Source organism: Primulina eburnea, chromosome 12, assembly GCF_022965805.1.
Source record: "Primulina eburnea isolate SZY01 chromosome 12, ASM2296580v1, whole genome shotgun sequence".
Taxonomy (NCBI): Eukaryota; Viridiplantae; Streptophyta; class Magnoliopsida; order Lamiales; family Gesneriaceae; genus Primulina; species Primulina eburnea.
Window position 1 is genome coordinate 10,375,846 of NC_133112.1, and position 23,382 is coordinate 10,399,227.

At 37.3% G+C, this 23,382-nt stretch overlaps 1 protein-coding gene across 1 annotated transcript; it reads right to left on the reverse strand.

Moving 5' to 3' along the window:
* Positions 1-5,950: 5,950 nt before the first annotated feature.
* LOC140808251 (uncharacterized) lies at positions 5,951-6,249 on the reverse strand. Its single transcript, XM_073165324.1, has one exon. The coding sequence runs from the start codon at positions 6,182-6,184 to the stop codon at positions 5,975-5,977; it is 210 nt and encodes a 69-aa protein (XP_073021425.1). The 5' UTR covers positions 6,185-6,249; the 3' UTR covers positions 5,951-5,974.
* Positions 6,250-23,382: the final 17,133 nt, after the last annotated feature.

Below are 23,382 nucleotides of genomic sequence, written 5' to 3' on the forward strand. Positions count from 1 at the left end.
CATAAATTTTTTCGTTAAATATTTAATCTACCAAAATACAAAATAGTCTCATCTGTATAATTAAGTGCATAACGTAGGTCCCCAATTTCTTTTTTCAAAAGCAACGGATTTTAAAAGTCAACAAAACTTTAACGTGAAAGAAAACGAACAGTGACCATCGGGAAAGTATTATAATTATTTTTCTATAAAAAAATCTGCCATTGAAGAACCCCAGCTTGTTCTTACATCGCAGATCAATCCACCCTGTTCCTATTTTGTGATCATTTTTTCATATCATGCCTCTCTTGATGATCTCCCAGTTGTAGTCGGAAAAAGAGAGCACAAATTTCTCATTAATATCATTAATCTTATCCGTTTCATAATACCCAAGTTTATCCATTTACCTCGATTTTCGCACTAATTTCCCACCTCAAATCAGCATATTTTGATAATTAAAATCTGCAAAATCAATCCTTTTGAAAGAATCAGCTGCGACTATGAGGAGAGGGAACCCGCAAACTCAAACAGATCACAATTCCAAGATTCTCTATGAGTTATCAGCTTTAGTTATGAATATTATGCGATCCCCGCCGTCGCATGTGGGTTTTTCGGATCAAACCCCGGCGATCCATCAGCGGAGGAGGGCGGCGACGTCTCTTGAGCAGATAACTCCGGCTGGATTTGCCTCTTTGCTTCTTGGGATTTCTTTGGCTCTGATGCTGTGCGGATCGGTCACTTTTTTCATTGGATTCATGTTGATGCCTTGGATAATTGGCTTGGTGATGTTTCTCTACTTTGTCGGGATTGTTTCGAGTATTTCGATGATTGGGAGAGCAATTTTATGTAACAATTCTGGCCCCTCTTCTCCGTCGAAAGATGTCCCTTGTAAGAATAATTTTCTTGTTGATATTTTTTGTAAGTAATTTCATTGGAGATTTCTTGGTGATTACTGATTCTTTTTTTTGACCTTTTCTTTCAATAATTGGGAAGGAACCCGCGTCAATAATCTATGTTAAGAACGGAAACATCGCAACTTTAATAACATACTTTTTTGTGGGGGTTGTTGGGATTTGTTTTTTGCTTTCTTGTTGTTTCTTTTAGTGAAATTGGATTGGGTGATTCTGATGGTAAATCAACGGGATTGGGTTGGTTTGATTGTTTTCGACATTCTTTGGAGGCATAAGTTTACCTTTTTGCTGGACTTTTTGGCAATATTATTTTGTCTTCCCGGGAACAAATTTTTAACTTCAATCGGATGGTGATGAACTGAAGAAGGTTCGTTTTAGGAATAATGCTAGCTCAGGCATTTCATTTGCACTTCCCTTGTAACTTGTAAACAATTGATTTGAATGTTGAAATATGAAATAAATGTTTGATTGTTCCAGTGACAAAAAACTCTGTATCCCTTAAAAGAAACATCCTCCAGAATGTATTCGACCTAGTTAGACCCCGGATAAGTTGCAGGAATAGAGGTTCCATACTTCCGGTCAGGGGAAAAAACTAACTGAACGGTGCATATTACATTTGATGACAAGAAGCCAGGAGATCTTAGCTTGTGTATCAGCAATCATCAGTCTCTAGGGATCTTTACATTCGTTGTTTTTGCATGGTCGGAAAGGGCTTTCTTTCTTGATCTTTTCACATTGCTTGCTTCTGTTGCGGAAAACTAATCTATACCTGCATTTTTCACTGAGCATCAGAGTCGTAATATCATCACCTCAAGTTGTAGGAAACGTTGACATTTGGATAACCGCACATAAGATCAAAAACTTCTAGAGCTGCTCTAAGTTGACGCTGTAGTTTGTGCTAGAATGATGTTTGAACACGGTGGGATAACTGGTTATTTTTACCTTGTTGCAGCGTGGAAGCTTTTATGAGGACTCGTATAGCTGGATAATAACATACTTGCGGCGTGTGAGGGCACACAATTTAGCAACGACATTCGCATTGTGTGATTCGAATTTACGGTTCCAGCAGCAGCAGAACTCTGTGGATATTCTTCTCTATATATATGATATAAGATTGTTTGAAGACTGAAGTGGTGCTTGGGTTCATCATCTTATTCTATACTATCTAGCTCGTGTTCTCCAGAGCTGGGATGTCAATGTATTTTGTAACTCTTCGGTTTTTCATAGTAGCAAAACCGAACTGTATGATTTCTCGTTTCTAAGACCATTGGGAACCACCCACGTTATGATCAACTGAGTTCTTGGATTTCGAATTCCTTTATTGTTGTGTTATTTCTTTCCTTCCTGGCAGAGATTCCATCTGCCATGCCTTTGATGTTGTCAGAGCTTACTAAAAGCATGGGTGAGTCTATGCTCCTTTTGGGGCATTACTCCCCCTTCTCATAACAATGGAGACGTGTCTTATTTTTTTTATATTTTTCTTTCTTTTTTATATTTGTTTCTCATTTTCTTCTATTTTTTAATTTTGTTTTTTTAAGAATATAATTTTATTATTCACTCTTACTTCTAATCACATTTTTTTTAATTATTGTTAATCATATTTTTTTTAATTATTCTTTGACCATTAATATGATTATATATATTAATTTAAAATTTTCAAAATCTAAATGCTAGAATTTAAATATTTCAAGAAATTCTTTATTTTTTTTATTTTTAATTATCTAAATTAAATTAGAAACAATTATTACTAAAAAGATATATTTTAAAGAAATAATATAAAATTATGAATTGTTTTAAATAATTTTAAAAATTAATATTAATTTTTACTCCTTAAAATAAGAGGATAAGCTTAAAAATAATAAGAATATTTTAGGAGTGATAGTTTTTTTTTTTTTGGATGGAGTTAGAGTAGTTTGGATCTCACATAATTAATTATTTTTTGATGGACTCAAAAATTAGTTTTTGTTCCGAATAAGAATGTTTTAAATAAATTAAATTTTGTTTTAAAAACGAAAGTAAAACATATATAAACACAAAAACTTATATAAATTTTAGTTCAAAAAAATTAAATAGAATTGAAATTAAATAAATTTGCATTTTTGTGTAGTATTAATGAATACAAATATATTATGATTATTAATTTTAAAATATCTGATTTTAAAATTCTGAGTTATAATAAACAAATTATAAAATTTGTAGGAAACTATGACCATTTTTTTGGATGATTATAACTCATAAAATTAATGATGAGTTAGAAATTTTTTTTTCTAATAAATGTAAATTTCTTGTAATTTTTAAAGTTTATTATGATGTTTTTTTTTTAAAAAAAAAAGACATATGTCAATTTATGAGATGGAGAGTAAAGCTTTGGGAGTAGCATAGACTCGCCCTAAAAGCACAATGAAACCAATCTTTTTCTTTTTTAATTAAAAAAATTCAATTGACAGAATTCAGGGGCTTAATTTTGGGGATTTCTTTATATTTATTCTATAATGGTGATATGTCTTAATTTTCTTAAGTATTTGAAATCTTGCATATTAAGTCAGAATGTAGTATAAAACAATAAATAATGACTTCTTTTATTTTCCGAAGTTAAAAATCAGAGATAGCAAATGCAAAACATTCAATCTAATAAACCAGAAATAGAATAAAAATAAAAAAGTGAAATATTAAAAAAAAAAACACCAGATACGAATCAAAACTAGAAAGTAGATCTATTGTTAGACAGTTTCACGAATTTTTATCTATGAGTCAGGTCAACCCTACCGATATTCACAATAAAAAGTAATACTCTTAGCATAAAAAGTAATGTTTTTTCATGGATGAGCCAAATAAAAATTCCGACACACAAAATACGACCCATGATATCGTCTCACACAAATTTTTGTGAAATTTTTAGAATTACATTGATCACAAAAGAGGAGTCATCACCGGTGAAAACGTGAACATGAGGTAGATGATGTGAACTTGTAAAATAACCTTTACCGACATTTTTTTTTTATTTAAGAAAACAACTTTATAAGTGCATTCTAATTTTCTTAAAAATAAAAAATTAATCAAGATTAAAAAAACCTTATATTTTAATCGTATGATTAAGTTAAAGACAAAACCTTGTGTGAGACGGTCTCACGGGTCGTATTTGTGAGACGGATCTCTTATTTGGGTCATTCATGAAAAAGTACTTTTTATGTTAAGAATATTAATTTTTATTATGAATATGAGTATGGTTGATCCGTCTCAGGGATTAAGATCCGTGAGTTAATCCGTGAGACGGTCTCCCATAAAACCCACTCTAAGTTAAGTCAGTAGAACAAGGAATATATTAAAGTTAATTTATTTATTTATCGGTTATACATATTAGCAGTTCGTGTCACGTGAATAGATTTTAGAGTGGGTCTCATGTGAGACCGTCTCACGGATCTTAATCCGTGAGACGGGTCAACCCTATCCAATTTTAGAGTGGGTCTCATGTGTCCTTCCCCTTCGCGACGGCGACAGTGGCGGCGGTGGTCGGAAAAGGTTGGTGGGGGAGAGGAAAATTAGCGACGGATTATGAAAACCCGTCGCCAATAGCGACAGTTTTTTAGACACCGTCGCAGGTCTTGTGAAACCGTCGGTAATTCGACATATAGCGACGGTTTGATAATGCATGAAACCGTCGCCGAACTTGTTTTGATAAACCGTCGCCGATCTGTTTTGAGAAACCGTCGCTAATTTGAATTTTAGCGACGGTTTATTAAAAAACCGTCGCAGACCCACTTGCAATATATTAATTCACAATAAGGGGTATTGTTGTCATTTTTCTTCCGGACTGGAGTAGGATAATTACTATCCTGCTTAATTTGATGGATTTATAAACCAACTCAAACAGTGTAGTTGTCTACCAAATAGTCAATCTGAAATTAAAAAACGGAACCAAACAAAAGATTATAAAACAATCCATCCTTAATCAAACATACCAAACTGGGCCTTAGTATAAAAAGTAATACTTTTTCGTGGATGATCCAAATAGGAGATCCGTCTCACAAATACGACCCGTGAAACCGTCTCACACAAGTTTTTGCCTAGATTTTAACCTTATTAATTAATTTTTAAAATTTTAAGTTATTGATTCTGATAAACAAATTATTAAAATAAATTTTCATAATAATTTTATCCATTAAATGATTAAAATAGTTATTATAAGAGGTTTAATACATTATTATTATATATATTTCGGAATAATCAATCCGTTTTCGCCCATGTATTTAAACAGTTATTCATTATATACTATTTGTACAGAGTATTAAATTATATGCCCTGAAATAATATCAAACTGTACCTAACAAAATCATATTGAATTGGCGTTGTCTCCTCTTATCTTCTTAAACTTGAAATATTATTATTTTTCATTCTCCTCCTTTAAAATTTAAAAAAAATCTGTTATGAGACGGTCTCACGAATTTTTATCTGTGAGACGGATCAACCCTATCGATATTCACAATAAAAAGTAAAACTCTTAACATAAAAAATAATAATTTTTCATGGATGACACAAATAAGTATAACAGACCTGTCTTACAAAATAATACATGAGACCATTTCACACAAATTTTTATCTAAAATTTAAGTGTAATAAACGTCTCTCCAACTCAATAGAAATATGTATATTTATTATTGAATATATTTATTCCACCGACAATATCTCGGTTTTGGAGTTTATTATATTATATTATATTATTATTTAATTATTTATATGATATAACAGTCCAATCACACGGTTGAACCGCTGTTTTAATGTGATCCGGCGGTTACGAAACATGGCCCCATAATTGAACTCATCGGAGCCTCGTAAGAACTAATTTTGGGCTCAAACGATTGGGCCTAGAATTTTGGGCTGGATCAGCAAAGAAAATTCAAGCCCAAAATTCAAGGCCCATCACCTCTGAAAATTATATTCACTCTCTTCTTCACCAGATACTATGATAATTATATGAAACCCAACTTAAAAGACTTTGAATATAATATTAATATTATTTTTAAAAAAAAAGATTCAACAAAATATTTGCAAAAGATAGATATTATTATTATTATTATTAAGTTTAGAATTTAGCCAAGGTACAAATGAATTTTAATGCCCAGCACAAAAACATAAACGAGAGCAAAATAAAACAAGGCGTGAACCACGACGGCGGCGCCACTAGTCTGGAGGTTCCCGAACTCAACCCATCGGCGGTGGCCTGGAATCTGGAAAAGTAGCCCTGGCGATAGAAAAGCGAACAGCATCACGGCCACAAAGACTTGTCCCCAATCCGCCATTCAGTCAACGATAATAATAACAATAATTCTAAAATTTTGATTTTAATTTGGAATGTGAAATTGTGGGACTTACCTGAAAATTAATTGGGGAAGAAAAGTGGGGCTGAAGGGATTGGATCAAGTTAATACTGTCTAACCATTCCATATTTTTGTCATTACGTGTGAAATTATATTTTCTTAATTGGAATATTATCAGAAATTAAAAGGTAGGTATGCAATAATGAAGATGGCCAATTAATATTATTTCGTTGAAAAACAATAGATGATATAGTTCAATGTTGAAAATTAAGAGTTGATATATTTGAATTTGAAAATAAGAGTTGTAAATATAGAAAATTAGTGTGTGATGATGTATGTAATGATTAATTTATTATTGGATTATTTCCAAAAAAATTCTATAAATAAGTCTCTCAATTTGTGAAGAAAATCATAATTGAGTAGAGAAATTTTTTTATAAAGTGTGTAGTTTAATATATTTTGAGAGTTTGAGATTTTTACTTTTTACTGTAAATTTTTACTTTTAACATGTTATCAGCACGATACTCGAAGGTTCGGTTCTCCATATTTTTCCAAGCTCCAAAACACAAGAAAAAGTAACAATATTCCAAAGTAAGAGTATTTACTTTACTTTTTATTTATTTATTGTATATATATTTAATGTATAATATCATATTATTATAAAAAAGGAGTCTATGGCACCTCATTATAATAACATAATGTGATTATATTATTACACTGCTTATATAATTTTATTGTGTCACTGTTTATTTATTATATATATACATATATATATATATATATATATATATATATATATTTGAATAATATCTTATATAAAAAGAGTCTATGACACCTTATTATACTAACGTGATATGATTATTTCACTATCTATATATTTTATTGTGTTATATAATAATTATATATATATATATATATATATATATATATATATATATATATATTTGTATAATGTCACAGTATTATATAAAAGGAGTCTCTGACACCTCATTATAATATTGTGATATGATATACATAACTATTTAAAAATGATTAACATTATATACATCATATTATTATTATAAAATTTACATAGACATACGTTTATTTTTTAAAGATTTTGTAACTGTCATAAACCTCTAGTTTTTACCCTATAAATATGACTTCACAAACACATTCAATCACTCCAACTTATTCTTCCTCCCTAAAAATTTTCTCCTTCAAAACTTTCGAAAAAGAAGAAGATGGCTCTTTCAAGGATATTTGTATAATTATTTTGGTTATTATATTCATTAGTCTTGTATTTATCGGAGAATATTCGCCTCCCGTTTTTTCTTTGTTTTTAAGAATGCTTGTATTTATAATTTATCCGTTAATTTTTATTGTCATATTAATTGAACTTAACTAATAAAATGCATTTTTATTTTTCTAGTACCACCATGTCAAGTTTTGCAAAACTCGAATTTTTTACGCTCGACATTACAGAAAAAAATTATATGCCATAGACTCTTGATGAATAAATGCATCTTGAGTCATTGGATCTAAGCGAGATCATTAAAGAAAATGACATCTCTTCATCACAAGAAAAAACAAAAGCTATAATATTTTTGCGTCGACATCTTGATGAATGCTTAAAATGTGAATACCTCATTGAAAAATATCTCATGGCTCTGTGGAAAGGATTAAAAGAAAGATTTGAACATATAAGGAAAGTTATACTTCCGACCGCCCGTGATGAATCTAATATGTTAAAATTCAAATATTTTAAAAAAGTCAGTGATTACAATTCAACGATGTATAGAATAATCTCGCAATTAAAATTTTGTGGACATGAGGTTATGGAATCGGAAATGCTTGAGAAAACATTTTCCACTTTTCACGCATCAAATATAACTCTACAACAACAATATAAAAGTGCGTGGATTTACGAGATATTCTGAACTTATCGCCTGTTTTCTTGTAGCGAAAAAGAACAATGAGCTGCTGATGAGAAATCATCAATCCCGATCACTGAATTAACAGTATTTCCAGAAGTAAATGTTGTAAGTAAAAATGAATTTAAACCTGTGAACTAAAATAAAATTCAGAGATAAGGTTGTGGTCGAGGTCGAGGTCGTGGTCATGGACGTGGAAATGCTTGTGGTCGCGGCCGTGGTTTTGAAAACAATCGAGATAATTATTTTTATAACTCATCTCAAAAGAGTGTCACGAACCATCCACTGAAAGGCATCATGAGAACATGAGTGATAATGAAAATCACTCAAAACGATTTGAAAGTTCTTGTTTTAGATACGGTACTCCAGGACATTGGTTTCGTGTTTTTCGAGCCCACGAGCACCTTTGCAAGCTCTATAAAGAATCGATAAAGAGGAAAGAAAAAGAGACCAACTTCACTGAACGCAGTGAACGTTTGAGTGATTCAACTCATTTTGATGATGCAGATTTTCTGAATGATTTATCTGGAAATGATCAATATGCTAGTGTAATAAAAATGAAAAATATTGATGCTGCAGATTTTCTCAACGATTTATCTGAAAATGAACAATATATTGGTGGAATGTAAATATAAAATAATTTATTTTTCATGTACTCATATAATGTTTTATTGTACAATTATGATATATGTTATATTTTTCAATAAATTACATATGTATTGTCAGTAATTTTTTCATTGCATATTTTTTTTGAAGTTCAAATATGAAAATGCTATAAACAAAGCTAAACAAGGAACTAATCTCATGGAAGTTTGCAAACCTAATAGTGGTACGACACACACTATTCTGTGAGATAAAATATATTTCTTGGAACTAAAACCAACATAAACAATTGTGAATACAATATCATGTCATGTAGACTTGATAAAAGGTTGTGGTAAAGCACATTTTTTTGTTACCTAAAGCTACAAAATTTTTGATAAATGATGCTTTGTATTCACCACAATTGAAAAGAAATTTGTTGAGTTTTAATGACATATATTCTCATAGATATGATACTCAGACAATAAATGAAGCAAATGAGAAATATATTTTCCTTACCATATATAAATCAAGAAAGAAATATGTATTTGAAAAACTATCAATGCTCCCTACTGAATTGCATTATACATATATAAGTCCAATTGAATCAAACATGGTAATTGATAATTATTCAATACTGATCAATTGACATGATCGATTAGGACATCTTGGTTCAACAATTATACGAAGAATTATAGAAAATACACATGGTCATCGGCTGAAAGACGAGAAGATCTTTCAAAATAATAAGTTTCGATACAAAGCATATTCTCTTGGAAAACTTATTATAAGACCATCACCAGCTACAATCCAAAATGAATCACTTATGTTTCTCGAACATATTCAGGGTGATATTTGTGGGCCTATTCATCCACCATGTGGAACATTTAGATATTTTATGGTATTGATCGATGTCTCCAGCAGATGGTCACATGTATGTTAATTATCAACTCGGAATGTGGCATTTGCAAGATTACTTGCTCAAATAATAAAATTGCGGAATCAATTTTCCGATCATACAATCAAGAAAATTAGACTTGATAATGCTGGTGAATTTACTTCCCAGACTTTCAATGATTATTGTATGTCAATGAGAATCACTGTTGAGCATCATGTTGCTCATGTATATACACAAAATGGATTAGTTGAATCATTGATTAAACGTCTAAAATTGATTTCTAGACCAATGATTATGAAAACAAAACTCTCTTTTTCTATATGGGGACATGCAATTTTACATGCTGCTGCATTAATTCGTATCAGACCAAGTGCATATCATAAATACTCTCCATTGCAGCTTGCATTTGTTGAAGAACCAGACATTTCTTATTTGAGAATTTTTGGGTGTATGGTATATGTGTCTATTGCACCGCCTCAACGATAAAAAATGGGACCTCAAAGAAAGATCGGAATTTATGTTGGTTTGATAGCCTGTCAATAATTCGATATTTTGAACCTCAGACATGCGACATGTTTACAGCACGTTTTGCTGATTACCATTTTAATGAGGAAATCTTCCCAATGTTAGGGGGAGAAAAAAAATATTGAAAATGAAATTACATGATATACATCATCATTGTTACATCTTGATCTAAGAACAAAACAATGTGAAAATGATGTACAACAAATTGTGCACTTATAAAGAATAGCAAATCAAATACCAGATGCATTTGCAGACACAAAAGAGGTGACTAAATCATATATATATATGTTGTAAATGCCCCTGCTCGAATTGAAATTCTAAAGAAACAAATTGAAGAAACTCATGATGTCATTAAACGCTTGAAGCGTGGAAGGCTAGTCGGTTCTAAGGAAAAAAATCCTCGAAAAAGAAAAAGCATAGAGAAACACGATGACCACAAAATATAGAATGATATTCCAGCAGAAATACATGATGATGAAAATGTTCCATCAGAACCACAAACTGATGAGAATCGTGAAATCTCTATCAATTATATTAATACTGGAAAAATATGCAACCAAAAAGATATAAAAGAAATTGATGGGATATTTTCTTACAATGTGGCATTTGACATCATAAATGACAATAAAGATCATGAACCAAAATCATTTGATGAATGTAAAAATCGACAGGACTGGATAAAATGGAAAGACGACATACATGTTGAATTGGATTAGCTAAATAAATGTAACGTTTTTGGGCCTATGGTTTTTACACTTGAAGGTGTAAAACCTGTTGGGTACAAATGAGTCTTTTTCGAAAACGAAATGAGAAAAATGAAATAATAAGATATAAAGCTCGACTTGTTGCACAAGATTTTTCTCAAAGGCCTGAAATTAATTATGAAAAAACGTATTCTCCTGTTATGGATGCAATTACGTTTCGGTATTTGATTAGTTTTGCGGTATCTGAAAATTTAAAAATGCGTCTTATGGATGTTGTCACAACTTACTTATACGGATTACTTTAAAGCAATCCGGCCGAATGTGGTATAATCGGCTAAGTGAACACTTAATGAAAAAGGGATATGTAAACAATTCAATATTCCTTTGCGCTTTCATTAAAAAAATAACATCCGTATATGTAATTATTACTGTATATGTTGATGATTTAAACATCATTGGAACGAATAAGGAAATTCAAGAAGTTGTGTAGTACTTGGAGGAAGAATTTGAAATGAAGGACCTTGGAAAATTAAAGTATTGTCTGGGTTTGCAAAATGAACACAGAGAATGTAAAATATTTGTTCACCAATCGAATTATACATAAAAGGTCCTTAAACGGTTTAGTATTGATAAATCAAATCTTTTAAGTACTCCAATGGTTGTTAGATCATTAAACATAGAAAATGATCCATTCTGTTCATGTGAAGATGATGAAGTTATTTTTGGTCCAGAAGTACCATATCTAAGTGCTATCGGTGCCCTTATGTATCTTGCAAATTGTACAGGACCTGATATATCTTTTGCTGTAAATTTATTGACAAGATTTAGCTCATATCCAACAAAAAGACACTGTAACGGAATTAAACATATATTCCGTTATCTACGAGGAACGACATACTTGGGACTTTTGTATTCAAAAGATATCAATCAAAGCATAATTGGTTATACTGATGCGTGGTATTTATCTGATCCACACAAGGCACGTTCCCAAACCGGATATGTATTTACTCGTGGAAGCACTGCAATTTATTGGCGTTCACAGAAACAAACACTTGTAACAACTTCATCAAATAATGCTGAGATTATTGCACTACATGAAGTAAGCCGTGAATGTGTGTTACTAAAATTAATGACCGAACATATCCAGACCTTATGCGGATTATCATTCGACAAGAAGCCCGTAACACTATATGAAGATAACGCTGCATGTGTTGCTCAAATGAAAGAAGGATACATAAAAAGCGACAGAACTAAACATATTCTCCCTATGTTCTTTGCACTCACATGAGAGCTTGAGAAGAATAAAGATATTGATATTCGTTACATTCAATCAAGTAAAAACTCATCAGATCTCTTCACAAAGGCACTCTCGTATAGCCTTCAGCGAGGCCATGTTCAATATTTCCTTAACTTTATCGACGTTCACCTCAATCCCTCTCTCCATCATGATATACCCCAAAAAATTCCCCCCTTGACCACTAAAGTACACTTGCATGGGTTCAACTTCATTCTGTACCTCTTTAGAGTTGAGAAACTCTTCTCTGAGGCAAGAATAAGGTTTTCCGCACCTACGGATTTAATGAGAATGTCATTGAATTGCACCTCCATATTTCTCCCTGCTTGCTCCTTGAAAATCTTATCCGTAAACCTTCGGTACGTGTCTCTAGCATTTTTTTAGGCCGAAGTGCATGACCACGTAAGATAAGGTCCTCCCGAGGTAACAAAATTCACCTTGTCTTTGTCTTATTTATCCAAGAGAATTTGATGACATTCCTGGTAGTTATCCATGAAACATAAGATATAAACCCAGATGTCGATTCCACCAACTAATCGATGCTCGGCAAGGGTAAAAAACCTTGGGGTATGCCTTGTTGATGTCCCAAAATTCCACACATCATCCACTTTCCTGCAGACTTTGGAACCAGAAAAATATAGATCCAGTTCTGGAATTTCACTTCACTGATGTGGCCTCCCATCAACATTTTCTGCACTTGATCTTCGATGACCTTGTCCTTCTCAAGTCCAACAAAATCTCCGTTAGTTCATCAGAAATACAGGAAAAAATGTTAGAATTTCTTTTGATACATTCAAGAAACTTGTATGTTACTTTTATCTCTAACCCTCTAGCCACTCGGGTGACTTTTTAAGGAGCAACCCATAAAAATCCCCACCTCCTCCTTCTCTCCCTTCATTGTATCACACACCTCCATATTCTCCATAAAGTGCACTCCATGACCCACCTTCTCACACCCGTCTCCCACCTCCTCCCTCCTCATTCTTTTCTTCTTTACTTGGATGGTTTCGGCGTAACACTTCCTCGACTTCAACAACTTCACTTACTAGGAATTTAATATTTTGATGGTAAGTGGAGGTGATGGCCATGAACATGTTCATGGCTGACCTACACAAGATGATGTTGTACGAGGATGGAGCCTCGAAAACTGTGAACAACGTCATTCTTGTATTCCTTAGATCACCCGCTCCCATTGAGAGATGTAGCATGATTTCTCTCTTTGGGAGAATGGTATGACATGAAAATCTAAACAAAGTCATCTCCATTGTCTCTAGCTTGTACTCTCCCAGCTCCATTTCATCAAACATCTCTTGGAAAATGACGTTGACCGAGCTTCTCGAATCCATCATCACATGCCTTACCTCATAATTCTCCATCATGCCCTGAATGAATAAGGCATTAGTATGAGGGGCATGCACCCCTTCCATGTTCTTCGACCCAAAACTAAACACTGACACATCTTCTTCGATAGTGTTTACATTCCCCAAACCCCTATGACTCCACGCCTTCCTTGCATGATTTGATTCACCATCAGTAGACGTGCCGGTGATCATTTTAGTGACACCTCAGATGGAGTGCTCACATTGTCATTCTCTTTCCTCGGTCTCCTTCCTCTTCTCCTCTCTCCTATCATCCATTTTCGCTGCGGGTTCTGGGGTCGTGGAGGCATAGGTCGGCTTGATTTATTTGGATCTAAGCGAACCTCTACATCTGTTTTATCGTATTTACAACACTGGTACACTAGGATTTAGTCAATAGGTATTGCATCCAAGTGCTTTTTTGAATGTCCCTATCCAATTCCTTGCCCAATTTCTGGCACCCATCGGTGTTGTGCCCACACTTCCCATGGAACGAGCAGTACTTCTTGGAATTTGGCTTAAGAGTTCCCATCAGCCGAGGTGGCCTTTGAGAAGTTTGATTCTATTAACAGACTTGGACATTTTTTTCCTTCGAGAATTTCACGATGCATAATGAAATAAATGCCCCCAAAAGTTCCATTTTTCCTCTGGCTTCTCCTTCGAAAAGGGTAGACTGTCTCCCATATTCCCCTTGTCTCTTTTATCCTCCCTCTTCCAATTTTGGGCCTCTACCACATTATTAATGTGTTTCTTCGCTCATGTCAGCAGATCATCAAGTTTAGCAGTGGCTTCTTCACAATGGATCAGAATAGATCTCCACATCAGAGCCCTTGGGGAAGGGCTATGATACGAATATTATTAGGGCATTCGAGAATCTCAAGAGCTACTATTTTAACCTTCGAATGTAATCTTCTAAGGATTCGCCCCCGAACTTCTTTAGATCAAATATATTAAAATAAGTTTTTTGATGTCTTTTGATGCTGCTGAAATGGTTGAGAAAATTGCTGCTAAACTCATAAAAAGAAATGATGCTCCCATGTTCGAACTTGTCAAACCATTGTCGTGTCGCTCCTACCAAGGTGGTAAGGAATACTTTACACTAAATTTGGTTGGGATAAATGTAATATCGCATCATTCTTGCATTCTCTCGGATTAGCCTAGGTTATCCTAAAGGTCGGTACTCCCGTCATATTCTTGAAACCAATGATTCATCAGAAAAGATTACTCCACAAAATATAATGAGAAAGGTCTACCCCTCGCCCTACCTCATCCTTCTTCCACCTAACCTGTTCCCTCAACTCCTCCATCTGGTTCATCAAATCAAGATCTATTTCTACCATCGCCCGAGAAAAAACCTCCTCTCCATGCTTATCTTCGTACCTTTCACAAATTCTCTCCTTCAGCTTCTCCGTCGCCACCTCTTCTTTAGGGCATGACTGCTTTCTTTCCTGCTGAATATTTTGCTCAATGACCTATTGCACGACTGTCTTGATCAACCAGGTTAGATGATCCAAAGTTAAATCTCTAAGGCTAGGTCATGTTCGTCTTTGATTCCCTGCATTGGAGGTCTCTTCTTGGTGGTTTTTGTTGATTGTATTTTGAGTGAAAAACATATCTAAGATGGTGACAATATTATGCTTGAAAAATGGGTAGATCTAGTGCTGAATTCCCGTGATGGGAGCCTTTTTCTCTTCAAAGATGTTCCCCGAGGTAAGATGACTAAGCTAGCAAAGATAGATCCTGAAAACAAAGCCTTTGTCTCTTCGCATTGTTTTTTCATATTCTTAGGGCGCACATTATTTTCGACATCTCGGAGAACGAATAATTCTGATTGAGATAAAATACATGGCATAGTCAACACAAAGTATTGACATTTTTTTCATAAAACTATTTTATTGTTGAAAATATTAAGAATATAGATGGAGGAATATGGTTCAATAATGTTCTCATGGTGTAAAGAAGGTGGCACACATATTATCTCAGAAAATATTAATCTTCAGAAGAAAATTAAGTTTGGGATTCTATACGTTTATTTTTACAAAATGATGCATGCAATGCCCTTACCCGAGACACCTACATTGAAAGTTAACTAGCATGCAACAATAAACTTAATAAATCATCAGAAATTTAACATAAAGTGCGAAACCTAGTAAACCGTCATAAAATCATAACCCAATATCTTTGCTATCTCAGTGGTAAAACTTGGAAAAAACTTTCCTAAAGGCACCTTGATATGAATCCACCTAACTCCACTTCAAAAGCTAGCTCATGAGAGAAGGATTGTGAATTCATATATATTTTGTCCAAGACAACTCTTGCTAACCGATGCGGGACACATCATTCTTGACCCCTTTAGAATGCACGTCCTCGTGCCAACTCCTTCGTTAACCCGCACTCCAGGGCACTTCCAGGTATTCCCGACTCCTTTAGACTGTACGTCCTCGTGCCAACTCCTTCGTTAACCCGCACTCTAGGGCACTTCCAAGAACATTCACCTACACGACCTGTAGTGACCCGTTCTAGAATCACCTACTAATCAGAACTTAAGCATGCAAAATTAACATTTAAAACTGAATCAGGATAAACAGCGGATAAAACAGTAATACAACCCAATCGAATCTGTAAGTACAAAATACTTAAACAACCAGATCGAACTAAATACCAAGAACAAATACCAACAACTACAGGTCAACCTCTGCCAGCTCTCTGTCCACTCCCTCCTGGACCGTCTAACCTGAGACCTGTCCCATCGAATAGGGTGTCCAAAACAGAGATAAACCGAGGACGTGAGCATAAAACGCTCAGTACCGAAAGCATGAGTATACAAGACTATGACATGCATGTATGCAAAATGTACTGGATACCAGGATCTGGGTATAACGAAATACTGCTCAGACAAATGACGTCAAGGTATGTAGCACTCTGCGCCGTCGCACCAGGAGGTGGCTCCCATACCAAATGAACCTGTGGATATACCGGTGACCTGACCACCGTCGGCCAACGGGGTCCAACCATCCACAACAAACGAGGGCTGAGCACCCTCTCAACAGGCTATCTCAAAGATAATCAGGCTCAACATGATTATGCAAATGCCGCATAATAAACCATGCATCATATGACAGATAATAATGCAACATATAAACATGCAACACATAGTAAAGCATACTCAATCCTGCTATCTCGGATAGTACTTTCGTACCTCAAACCAGTAGATCCTAGCAATCAGCCCTAGAATCAAGCCTACAATCCAAGTGATACCATATCACTAAACCACATCTAAAAGCCTTAACTAGACTAATAGATACTCCCAAATCTCAAAGGGAACCCAGAACTATACCTGCGTCCGTAGTCAGCCCACTGATGCCGCTAGCCCCCCAACTAGAGCACAGCTCCGCTACAAAACCAGTAGCTCCCCGCTAGTGCCCGAACCTCGGGAAAAGACTAGAAACCCATCAGAAACGACTGAAACGCTCTGGAACTCTCGGAATTGGCGAGTGAAAAGTGAAGCCTCGCGCTTCTATTTATAGACAACGATCGGAAGATCCGATCCACTTCGGAAGATCCGATCCGGTGCACTTCGGAAGATCCGATCCACTTCGGAAGATCCGAACTCTGCATGTCTTCCACGTGTCCAGCCACCTGTCTTCGGACGATCCGAACCCTGATCGGACGATCCGAACTCTGACATGACATGACTCGTCTGACTCCGAACAGAACGGTCCATCCGAACCCACTTCGGACGATCTGAACCAACTTCGGACGATCCGAACCCGGTTCGGTCCTTCCGATCCCACCGAAATACAATTAATCCAATAATTAACTCAAATTAGGCATCGAGATACTACATTCTCCCCCTCTAAAAAGGATTTCGTCCGCGAAATCGGGTCTGAAGAATGACAATTCTGAACAACAACACATTCAACTTAAGAATGAATTACAACTGAAGTACGACTGAAATCACAATCATAACTGAAAATACTACAACTAGAACAACTCTGGATGCTCTGACCGCATGCGACTTTCTAGTTCCCAAGTAGCTTCTTCAGTACCTCGACGCTGCCACTGCACTAAGACAAGAGGAATAGTCTTATTCCGCAGTACCTTATCCTTCCGGTCTAAGATCGAAACCGGTCTTTCCACAAAAGACAAATCCGGATTCAGCTGAACTTCTGTCGGATGCAAAACATGAGACTCATCCGCTACGTATCGTCTCAACAAGGACACATGAAATACATTGTGAACACTAGACAGATACGGTGGCAAAGCTAATCTGTAGGCCAAATCTCCCACACATTCTAAGATCTCAAAAGGATCAATGAATCTCGGAGATAGCTTACCCTTGAGACCAAATCTCAGAATCCTCCGGAAAGGTGATACTTTGAGAAACACTTTCTCGCCTGCATCAAAATGAAGAGGTCTGCGCTTGGTGTTCGCATAACTCGCTTGTCGATCCTGAGCAGTCTTAATCCGCTGTTTGATCACAAGAACTTTGTCCATGACCTGCTGAATCAATTTTGGACCCTCGACCTGTCGTTCTCCGACTTCTTCCCAGAACAGAGGAGTACGACAACGTCGACCATACAATGCTTCAAACGGAGACATACCAATACTCCTGTGAAAACTGTTGTTGTATGCAAACTCTATCAGTGGCAGATGATCCTGCCAAGCTGGCCCGAAATCCATCACACAAGATCTCAACATATCCTCAAGAGTACGAATAGTCCTCTCTGACTGACCGTCAGTCTCTGGGTGATATGCAGTACTCAAACTCAAGGTAGTGCCCAAAGCTTGCTGAAAGCTGCCCCAAAATCTAGATGTAAATCGAGGATCTCTGTCACTAACGATACTCACGGGCACACCATGAAACCGTACAATCTCCTGAATGTACAACCGTGCCATCCGATCGAAAGTGAAATCTCTGTTATACGGAAGAAAATGGGCAGACTTAGTAAGCCGATCCACTACCACCCAGATAGCATCTCTATTCCCCGCAGACATAGGCAAGTGAGTCACGAAGTCCATCGTGATATGCTCCCACTTCCACTCCGGAATAGGAAGATTCTGCAACAAACCTCCAGGTCGTCGATACTCAGCCTTCACCTGCTGACAGACTAGGCACTTGGAGACATACTGATAAACATTACGTTTCATACCTTTCCACCAAAATCGAGTCCTCAATCCTTATACATCTTGTTGCTCCCCGGATGAACACTCAACTTGCTACGATGAGCCTGGGACAAAATCTCCTCCCTCAAAGTGTCATCCTCCGGTACAACAACACGACCAGATAAGCACAAAAGACCCTCGGACTGATAGTGGAATCCAGAAGTATTATCTCCATCAGCCAACCGAGCTAATTTCTGAACCTTAGAATCAGACATCTGAGCATCTCTAATCCGAGAATACAAAACTGGCTCGGACAAAATAGTAGCTATACGGATACTCTCTGTTCCCTTCCGATGCTTACAATTGAATCCCATCGAACAGTATTCCTGAATAATCCCAGATACAGCACAAGTCTGAAGAGCAGACAATCTCACCTTGCGACTAAGAGCATCGGCCGTGAGATTCGCAGATCCTGGATGATACTTGATCTCACAATCATAATCCTTGAGTAGATCCATCCAACGACGCTGACGCATGTTCAACTCAGCCTGAGTGAACAGATACTTCAAACTCTTATGATCAGTGAAGATCTCAAATCGCTCACCATACAGATAATGGCGCCAGATTTTCAAAGCAAAAACGATCGCTGCTAATTCCAGATCATGAACAGGATAGTTCTCCTCATGAGGCTTTAACTGCCTCGACGCATAAGCAATCACATGCTCATTCTGCATCAGAACACACCCTAGTCCCTGCAAAGAGGCATCGGTGTAAACACTGAAACCACCAGATCCAGACGGTAAAGCCAAAACAGGCGCAGATGTCAAACGTCTGCGAAGTTCCCAGAAACTCTCTTCGCACTCTGATGTCCACTCAAATGAAACATCTTTCCGAGTGAGCTGAGTGAGTGGCTTAGCAATCTGAGAGAAGTTGGCAATGAAACGGCGATAATACCCAGCCAATCCCAGAAAACTGCGGATCTCGGCTACTGTCGTCGGACGCGACCAGTTCAATACCGCTTCCACCTTGCTCGGGTCAACTGAAACTCCCTCGCTAGAAATGACATGACCAAGGAATACAACCCTGTCAATCCAAAACTCACATTTACTCAACTTCGCATAAAGCTGATTCTCGCGAAGTGTCTGTAAAATAATCCTTAAGTGTTGTACGTGTTCTTGCTGATCATGCGAATAGATTAAGATATCATCTATAAACACCACAACAAACTTATCCAAGAAATCCCGAAATACCCGATTCATCAGATCCATAAAAACTGCTGGTGTATTCGTCACCCCAAAAGGCATAACCAGAAACTCATAATGCCCATACCGGGTCCTGAATGCAGTCTTCGATATATCTCCCTGATGAACTCGAAGCTGATGATAACCAGACCTTAAATCAATCTTGGAATACACAGAGGTACCTTGCAGTTGATCAAATAAATCATCAATCCGTGGCAACGGATACTTATTCTTTATCGTCGCACGATTCAACTGCCGATAATCTATGCAGAGCCGCATAGAACCATCCTTCTTTTTGACAAAAAGAACTGGTGCTCCCCACGGGGACACACTGGGTCGAATATACCCCTTGTCAAGAAGATCCTGCAACTGCTGTTTCAATTCTTGCATCTCCGATGGAGCTAAACGATAAGGAGCTCTAGAGATTGGTGCCGTGCCTGGCACTAAATCAATGCCGAAATCCACTTCCCGAACGGGAGGAAAACCAGGAATCTCCTCGGGAAAAACATCCGGAAAATCGCAAACCACTGGAATGTCACTGATACCGACACTAACTGCGGACGAATCAATAGCATAGATAAGGTAGCCTTCCCCGCCCGACTCTAAAGCACGACAGGCTTTCAGAGCAGAAACCACAGGCATCGGGGGTCGCGCTCCCTCTCCATAGAAAAACCAACTGTCGCCCTCAATTGGACGAAACTGCACAAACTTCTGATAACAGTCCACAGTAGCTCTAAACACAGTCAGCACATCTATTCCCAGAATGCAATCAAAATCCTCCATCGCAAGAATCATCAAATTAGCAGTTAAAATATTACCCTCAAACTCTAGAGGACAACCCAAAACTAGACGTTTAGCTAACACCGAATGACCCATCGGTGTGGAAACAGATACCACAACGCCCAAAGAAGTGAAGGGTAATGCATGACGCTTAGCAAACCTCGCAGATATGAATGAATGCGATGCACCAGTATCAATGAGAACATAAGCAGGTAATCCACATAACTTAAAAATACCTGCGATAACTCTCTCGTTCTCCTCAGCAGCCTGATCCTGGTTAAGAGCAAAGACCTGTCCTTGAGTACGCGGTCGGAGGTTAGAACCCTGAGTAGACTGTCCCTGCTGCGGCCTCTGATGAACTGAAGCCTGAGAACCAGATCCTGATCCTCCGCCCATCTGTGGACAATCTCTCTTCATGTGGCCCATCTCACCGCACTTGTAACAAGCACCCGCAACCCTGCGACAACGCTCCGTCGGGTGATCCTTCCCGCAATGCTGACACGGGCCCTTCTTCTTCCCAAAATGGTGAACTCCTCCAGATCCAGAGGAAGAAGAAGTAGATCCAGCCTTCTTAAATGCTTGGGCGCGGGGACCCAAAGAACTAGCAGGACGAGCAGACTGCATGGCTCGACCTCTCAGCAAACTGCCCTCAGCCTGGCGACAACGGTTCACAAGGCCCTCATACGATGTCGGATCATCACAGACCACAACCCGATCAAAAATCATCACGACGGTGTTGACGACGTTCTCGATGCTCTCGACGACGCTCTCGATCGTCGCGGTCTCCCCAGCGTCCAATGCTGCCATGACTACTAGCATCGTCGTCAAAACCAGACATCTCTAGCTACAAAAGTTACCAGAGATTAAACCCAAAAGGACAGTTCCAAATCCCAAAATCTTAATGCATGCTCTGATACCATAAATGTAGTGACCCGTTCCAGAATCACCTACTAATCAGAACTTAAGCATGCAAAATTAACATTTAAAACTGAATCAGGTAAACAGCGGAAAAACAGTAATACAACCCAATCGAATCTGTAAGTACAAAATACTTAAACAACCAGATCGAACTAAATACCAAGAACAAATACCAACAACTACAGGTCAACCTCTGCCAGCTCCCTGTCCACTCCCTCCTGGACCGTCTAACCTGAGACCTGCCCCATCGAATAAGGTGTCCAAAACAGAGATAAACCGAGGACGTGAGCATAAAACGCTCAGTACCGAAAGCATGAGTATACAAGACTATGACATGCATGTATGCAAAATGTACTGGATACCAGGATCTGGGTATAACGAAATACTGCTCAGACAAATGACGTCAAGGTATGTAGCACTCTGCGCCGTCGCACCAGGAGGTGGCTCCCATACCAAATGAACCTGTGGATATACCGGTGACCTGACCACCGTCGGCCAACGGGGTCCAACCATCCACAACAAACGAGGGCTGAGCACCCTCTCAACAGGCTATCTCAAAGATAATCAGGCTCAACATGATTATGCAAATGCCGCATAATAAACCATGCATCATATGACAGATAATAATGCAACATATAAACATGCAACACATAGTAAAGCATACTCAATCCTGCTATCTCGGATAGTACTTTCGTACCTCAAACCAGTAGATCCTAGCAATCAGCCCTAGAATCAAGCCTACAATCCAAGTGATACCATATCACTAAACCACATCTAAAAGCCTTATCTAGACTAATAGATACTCCCAAATCTCAAAGGGAACCCAGAACTATACCTGCGTCCGTAGTCAGCCCACTGATGCCGCTAGCCCCCAACTAGAGCACAGCTCCGCTACAAAACCAGTAGCTCCCCGCTAGTGCCCGAACCTCGGGAAAAGACTAGAAACCCATCAGAAACGACTAAAACGCTCTGGAACTCTCGGAATTGGCGAGTGAAAAGTGAAGCCTCGCGCTTCTATTTATAGACAACGATCGGAAGATCCGATCCACTTCGGAAGATCCGATCCGGTGCACTTCGGAAGATCCGAACTCTGCATGTCTTCCACGTGTCCAGCCACCTGTCTTCGGACGATCCGAACCCTGATCGGACGATCCGAACTCTGACATGACATGACTCGTCTGACTCCGAACAGAACGGTCCATCCGAACCCACTTCGGACGATCCGAACCAACTTCGGACGATCCGAACCCGGTTCGGTCCTTCCGATCCCACCGAAATACAATTAATCCAATAATTAACTCAAATTAGGCATCGGGATACTACACGACCAGTCAAGAGTATGGCTCTGATACCATATGATATGGCTCGTGCGAATAAAAAAACAAACACGATTAAAATCGAATCGCGCCCTCAATTCAAATACGAACAAGGATCGTATTGTGTTGTCCCGATATTTTGAATCAAGGATGGTGTGATTTTCACCCCTAAAATACGAGGTTTAGTAATAAAGAATCACAATGAAAACAATCGAAACTAGAACGAACATTGAAAGAACAAGTCAATGACAATCCGCACAAGACGATCGACAAACGTCACAAAGTTAAAAACTTTGATAAGTTTGATTTGTAACAAAGCAAAGCTTTAATGGTTTGAGAGAAAAACTCAAAAGTTTGTTTAAACTCCAAAATAATATCTGAATAATGTGGTAAAATTTCGTTCATCCCATTTACATATCAAAAAAGATAACAATATCTAGTTACCAAACAAATCAAAACGCTAAGAAAAGAAAATTTCTCGCCAAGTCGCCTAGTACACGGACCCCGTATAGACGTCCGGAAGGAGATCCGTGTAGACACTGTCT